General features: G+C 43.9%; 1 protein-coding gene across 1 annotated transcript in view; it reads right to left on the bottom strand.

The window, feature by feature from the left end:
- Positions 1-7500, bottom strand: part of LOC308306807 (rho GTPase-activating protein 18-like) — a gene marked incomplete at both ends in the record, with an annotated part of 19060 nt that overhangs the window by 3352 nt on the left and 8208 nt on the right. Inside the window, 3 exons of the mRNA XM_080751849.1 lie at positions 5123-5275; positions 6871-6948; positions 7293-7384. Coding sequence (XP_080607975.1) covers positions 5123-5275; positions 6871-6948; positions 7293-7384 — 323 coding nt within the window. The remainder of the gene's footprint in view (positions 1-5122; positions 5276-6870; positions 6949-7292; positions 7385-7500) is intronic.

The following is a 7500-nucleotide window of genomic DNA, read 5'->3' on the forward strand; positions in this document are numbered from 1 at the left end:
GCTAAAACTGGACTAATGTTCCCTCGTTATTTTAGTTAAAACTCTGGCTGCCACAACTGTAATTGTATAGCAGACAGGAATTCCACATACGAGCTCTGACAGTGTGATAAATCTGTTCCGAAAACTGTTACAAATGTGATAGAACCGATTTCGGCTTCAGAGTGTACAAATGGACAACTATCAATGAGGAAAACACATTGCTATGGCAAAACGCTGAGGAAAAAGTGGCTACAGATAGGTCTAGGATGTAATTGGTGATGTAATACAGCCTACACACACACACACACACACACACACACACACACACACACACATTGCTATGGCAAAACGCTGAGGAAAACACATTGCTATGGCAAAACGCTGAGGAAAAGTGGCTACAGACACACGCACAGCCACTCTATGGAGCGGTTTACCACCGCTCAAAAGAAGGTTGAGAATCACTGCTATCATAGAACCACACTGTAAAGCCTAACCTAACCTAACATGACATGACACGTCTGCAGGCTAATATGTATCAATTTGGGGTTCCTTGACATTAAAATGTTTGAGAACCGGTTTTCTAATCTAGAGGGCTAGACTCCTGCAGAGCCATGATGACGTAAAAATAAAATCACACCAGTGTGAAGTGAGCGGTCACATATTGGAGCGGCTAGCACCGCTCAAAAATGATGACTACAAATTCTATTTACAAGTAAACACATAGACAAGAACCAAGCATATAGTGGCACAGATAGAGGTTGAAAAAGTCTCGAAAGAAAAACGATTACATCTTGGGGGAGCGTTGCTTCAACCAGGTTCAGGTTCAACTTTATTGTCAACAATACAAGTAAAAGGCAAGTGAAATTCATTGTGCTCTAAAACCAAAGCAGCAGTGTTGAAAATAGTGCTAGTGCTTAATAGTCTAAAATCTAAATTACCTAAAAGTGCAAAAGCTCAAGTGCAAAGTGCATAATTGTGCAAAGTGAAAAATTTTGCAAAATGCCAAAACACAAGCCACAGACATATGGCCATATAGTTCGGGCCATGTAGTGTTCAATGTTTGTTCATTAGTCTAATGGCGGCCAGAAAGAAGGTGCTCCAAAGTCTTTGAGCTTTCCCTGCTGAGCATCACAAGTGTGTCCCGTAACTTTCCTCTGTTTCATTATCTGCAACTTGTTCCTGTCCTTGACATCTGTGGCTGTTGATAGTAAGGCTGCCAGTTCCCAACTGATGTCCTGTGAAATTTAGGATTCTCTTCGGACCATACTGAAAAACTGCTAGCTTGCATAACGTCTTCAGACTAGGATTTAAGTCTAAGATGTACAGGTCATCTGTGTTATCCCCAAAGAGGATAACGCGGTCTCCCACCATGCAACAGTACATCCTTGAAGACAGACCTCCCTCCTTGGGCGGCTCGACCTTCTTCCAGGAGAAGGTCTCTGGATTTAATTTCCACAGATCATTGAAGGTCTGGTCCAGACAAAGGTTTTTGCCACCAAATATGTACAGCTCTCCTTTGTAGGCAAAGGCTGAATGGCGCACAAGTCCTCCTTGAGGAAGCTCTGCAGAAGGCGTTCTCAGCCAGAAGTTGGTCTGTGTGTCAAACAATCTGATGTTGTTGTATGGGTCCTTGTAGTTGTCCCCTCTGCCCCCAAATACATACATCTTTTTCCTGATGAAGGTGGCAGAGTGACTATCTGAAACAGATGCTGGGCCTCTGGTTTTAATTAAAGACCAGACCATTGTGATGCTGTCCAACTTGTAGAGGTCTTTAGTGCATCCGGTCCGGGTCCATCCTCCATACACATACATGACCTTCCCCAAGACACAAGCTGAGTGACCCCACCTCGCCTCTGGAACAGTCCCAGAAATCTCGGGCTTGAACCATCTGTGGGTGCCGGCATCAAATGCATAAAGCGTGCTGCAGTACTGCCTTGGCTCACCTTTACACCCGCCCCAGATGTAGATTATACTTTCTATCAGCACAGCTGTGTGGCCCCAACGTCTGGAGGGAGCCTCATGGACACGTCCTATTCTTCCAGTTGTCACTGGGTGCAACTTTGTCCAACGCAAAGACACTGTGTTGAAGACATGTACATCAATCTGCTGCTTGCTGTATGATGACCAGTACCCTCCAAATGTGAACACTCTGTGTCCCTCTGCTACAGCAACATGGTCAACCCCCACTGGTCCTCCACTCTCTTTCGTCACCATCCAATGTAACATCTCTCTTTCTCTCCTCCCTCTCTCTCTGAGTTGATTCCGATAATGCCACGCGAGAAGGAGCAATAACACTCTCTCTCCTCTGTCTCTCCGTCTGTCTGACCTTTCTGTTCTTACTCTCGCTCTCTTATCTCTATGTCTATCTCTTTTCTGTGTTCTATGTCGATCTCTTTTCTGTGTTCCTGTCTTGTTGTCTCTCTCTCCAATAGTGTGCTAATCACTCTACCTCTGCATTCTGTATGTAATCACTCTACCTCTGTAATCTGTATGTAATTACTCTACCTATGTAATCTGTATGTAATTACTCTACTTATGTAATCTGTATGTAATTACTCTACCTATGTAATCTGTATGTAATTACTCTACCAATGTAACCTAAGTATATAGATACCCTACATGTAATCTGTATGTAACCACCCTACCTATGTGACCTATGTATGTTATGTAATGACCCTACCAATGTACTCTGTATGTAATCACCCTCCAGCAGCTTATATAGGGTGTCCAGACCTGCTGGACAACACAAACCGTTGCCATGCCTTCATCAAACTTTGACCCTTAAGAGTGGTTGCCAGGTAGATAATTAATTGGCTGTTGTCGGCAGTTACCGGCGATGCCGCGGCTGCCACTGCTGCCGGAGAATGTGTGTGTGTGTGTGTGTGTGTGTGTGTGTGTGTGTGTGTGTTGTACCTTAAGTGTGTCTCTGTGGGCTTCAGGTAGTAACATGGTCAACAACTGGAGAGCTTGAATCTGATGGACAGAACAAGACAGACCTACGCACACACGCACACACACACACACACACACACACACACACACACACACACACACACACACACACACACACACACACACACACACACACACACACACACACACACAACGCATTTGTTCAGATTTTTTTTATCGTTTTTTTCTACCCCTTTTTCTCCCCAATTTAGCCGTTATGACAATCAATTCCTCCCCACACAAATGTTGGTTGTTGTGTACTACTGACTCACCTGCCAGTGAGGAGCCCACGCCGGGAGGACATGGAGCCTTTGTCTGACTCCTCCGGGCCAACACTCCCTGCTGACAGGTTTGCTAACTCCAAACCTGGCTTCCCTCCCCCGAACACGGGCCAATTGTGTTTGTATAGATGCTCGGTAATGCCAAATGCACCACGATGGATTCAAACTCACAACCTCTGCGGTTGTGGTGGGCATACACTTGACCACGGTGTCACCCAAGTGCCCTTTATCTGATATTCTTGACCTCAAATTGCACCTCATAGAATAGTGGAACTCATAGCAAAGGACATATCAAAATATCATGCACCCTCAGCCTCAGTGAGAATGTACAAACATTCCTGTGTCATTACATCCATGTTTAATTTCTGTGATAACCCAGACATCTTTACGTATTTGACAGCTAATACACCAGATGTTGTTGTGGTTGATGAATAGTCCAGAGAAGTGTCTGTATTAGAGATAGCCTGCACCTTTGACCTATAGCCTAGCCCTAGAGGAAGCTTTCATGAACAACACAGTCCTTAAACCAACCACTTCTACATACCATCTCAGAACTGGGCTACAGTCAGGTGCAGACTATTTGTTTTTATATTTGGCAGCCTATAGGACATACCAACTGACTGGTTGTTAGAGGGTTACAACAACATGGAATGCCCAAAAAGGAGACGAAAAAGGCTGGCAGCAGCCAATTATAGCAGAGTGAGCATGCTTATCGTATCACAGAGACATGCCATGCATGATTTTGTGAATGTAACATTACTGCACCTATAATATTTGAGTCCTTGATATGAAAATGTCATATCACAATTACAACAGGTTCTCACCCCTATTGCGTCATACAACCGACGCGATCTTAAATACCGAATGCTTCTCACCATAGACGCGGACGGATTGCCTAATGTCTCAAGGGTTAGACGCATTGGGTGGTCTAAGAAGAAAGAAAAAAAAGTAGTTCCTGATGCGGGATTCGATACGCTCTGAAGGCTTCTTGGTTTACCAGCCACCCGTCGCTACCGTTCACGCCACTATAAACGACGGAGCAGCGCCGTCTCAGGCGGCAACGAGCGGTGGGAACGCCGCATGAGCCGACTCAGCCGCGTTACCGAATTACGTGCCGTTATGGACAGAATAGTAAATCTTGACCAGGGGACTGCTTCCGCCTCCGAATGTGGCTCAAAGAAGGGACTACGTTATCATTTCACGTTTTGTCAAAGATAAAAGCACAAAAAAAAGGTACTTCCCAGTCACTCTCGTTAGCTCAGTCGGTAGAGCATGGAGATACAAATCCAGAGACCGGGGTTCGATTCCCCGTGACGGCCGTCAGTGAAAAATCTTCCAGCAAACACATGTCGGCGCATGCGTACTAAGACTCTGTCTCGTCCAAAAACTCTCCGTCTCCGTCGCACCCTAGACGCAATAGTCACTCCCAAAACTTCACAGGGGTGAAGCAAAGGAAAGAAAGACACGGCGTCGGGAGGGTGAAGCAAAGGGAGTGAGAATGGGTTGACAATTATTATGACAAAAGAAATCGCCATTTACGTTATTATCGTGATAATCAAAATCCATTATCCTGGAGCGGAACATTTGCCAAGAAATAGCAGATCTACAAGCTCACAACACGTCCCAAAAAAAGAATGTATCAAGTACGTAGATTATTATTATATTAAAGTACCTTTTACCATTATAGAGGGTTTATGTGGTACCGGATATGCAGCTCGGCAAATAAAAGATGAATTGATCCCAGTGCATGATGGAGGGTGATATCACGATAAATTAAATCTCTGTGATACGATTATCGTGAGTGTTTTTTTAAACGATAATATCGCTTATCATCCCATCCCCAGTCCTTGTATGCCCTCCTTTGTGTGGACATGAATAAATGTTTTAAAATGTGTGTGTGCACCTGGTACAGCAGTGTAAGCAGGGAGGTACCGGGAGGTGAGGAGAGGAAGAGGAAGTTCTCTGATGAAGAGTTTGAGGAGTCCTGCCGCGTCGGCCTGTCTCACCTCCTCCCAGTTCACCTCATACACCCACACACACCTGTCTATCTGCTCCCGAAGGCCCTGCAGGATGACATGCACGCACACACACAAACACACACACACACACACACACACACACACACACACACACGCACGCACGCACGCACGCACGCACGCACGCACGCACGCACGCACGCACGCACGCACGCACGCACACGCACACACACAAGCACGCACACGTTGGTATTACTATACTTGTGAGGAGAGGCACCCCCGAGTGAGACATGCCGAAAGTTGTCAGTGAGTATGTGTTGGGATAGTTTTATTACAATGATCTTAGTTGCAATACACTATGATTAGTATATAATGCATTAGCATCACAGTTATAATGCATTATACTGTGTGTGAGTATAAGTCATTAAATGGTCATTGGGTGCGTTAAGTAAAGTGAAGGAAAAAAATCATTAAATGTATGCAAGAACACAAAACATTTCTGCCAACGCCTTCAAGAATGTAATAAATGTACTTAAAGACTTATCATCCCGCTATCATGCATTATAACAGTTATTATTATAATGTATTACTATTAGAATACACTAACAATAATTGCAAAAACAAATGTCTATGAGTGTCCAGCAAATATTGAATATTATCATGTGTCATGATTATTGTTATAATTATAAAGCATTATGATTATTTATAACTCTAATTATAGATTGTTATACTGTAAGCCGATTGTAATGCCGTATGAGTATGTGGGGCGATGATTCACGATTCTGTCGCTGAGTGGACTTCACAATGCTCAGCATGAGCTCAGTGACTCGCTGGCTTTACTGCTCGCTCGCCAGTGCCTCTCGTGGCTCAAGTCCGCTTCAGACCGCATGCCGTACCGTAGTCATTTTAACCGCCCTGGAACGCATTATTACTTTAACCATAATTTTATGCTTTAGCTATTTAAAAAATAGCAGATATACAAGCTCACAGTGGGGCACCGAGGGCAGCGCTGCGAGCTTGTACCGTAGATCTGCTATTTTTGAAATATCTTGAAAAATATTTTGTGCAAGTCTATGAATATTTTTGACCCGATTCTATAAGTGTTTTCTAAATCCTTCTAAGGTTTTTGAAAAATGCATGTTTCTGTCAATGGTTCTCAAACTTTTTCATGTCAAGGACCCCCAACATTACATGTATTTTGCCGCAGACCCCCATCTCAAAATATGAGATTTGAGTTACAAAAGTTTGCTTTGAAAAATGAATATTCAAAGATCTGCAAAAAAAAAAATCTAATAAAAATAAATAAAAATGCAGATCTACAAGCTTGCAGTGCGGCACTCGGTGCCATGCTGTGAGATTGTATGTCTGCTATTTTTCAATAGCTAAAGTATAAAATAAATCCAGATCTTAATGGGTTAACTGTTTTGCCAAGCCTTCACCCTTTTACACCTCGGGTTTGAGAACGTCACTTCCACATCCCAGGAATGTGGAAGTTCCAGGAATGTTCCAGGAATGTGGAAGTGACTGAGACGGCATCAGGACCTTCGTCACGTCAAAAAGTTTTCCACTTGGTCACATCCTGTCCCATGAAGTCACTGTAGTACTATTTGAGAGTGAGAATATGTTGTCTCAAGTAGTAATAGTAATCATAGTAGGAATAGGAATTGCATGTGTAGGCCTACCTTCAGTCTGGCCGCTGAACCTGGAACTCTGAGAATCCCTTCAGTCTGTAAACCTCTCTGTTCAAGTATGGACAAGAGCTACACACACACACACACACACACACACACACACACACACACACACACACACACACACACACACACACACACAGTATGTATATCGGTCGATATTATAAAGTCATCAAATCACAACGCGAGGCCATTAAACATCATATCAACGCTGTTGGGAAAAACTCCTAACATGTCCCGTTGCGACACATTACGAGCTTGGAAATTGCCTATATTGTTGATGAACACATTTGGTGTAGAGGGGGGGAGGGGGGGAGCGAGCACCAAGTACTACAGAGGCAACTGGTGTCCAAAGTATTCAGTGTACGACACGTATACACAGCTTACGTGGTTAATGTTATTGTTGTTGTTACCTTGGTGAGGAACAGAGGGACCTTGACACCAGGATGAGTCTTCCTGTCATTCTGCAACAGAGCAGAGAGAGGCACTCCAAACACACCTTTATCTAAAGAGACAGACAGACAGACAGACAGACAGACAGACAGACAGACAGACAGACAGACTGACTTCATGATACTTATCAGTATGCACAGTGGAGTAGTTTTAGTAGTATTAGAAGCA

Source organism: Nannobrachium achirus (assembly GCF_963921795.1).
Source record: "Nannobrachium achirus genome assembly, chromosome: 21".
In the NCBI taxonomy this organism is placed as follows: domain Eukaryota; kingdom Metazoa; phylum Chordata; class Actinopteri; order Myctophiformes; family Myctophidae; genus Nannobrachium; species Nannobrachium achirus.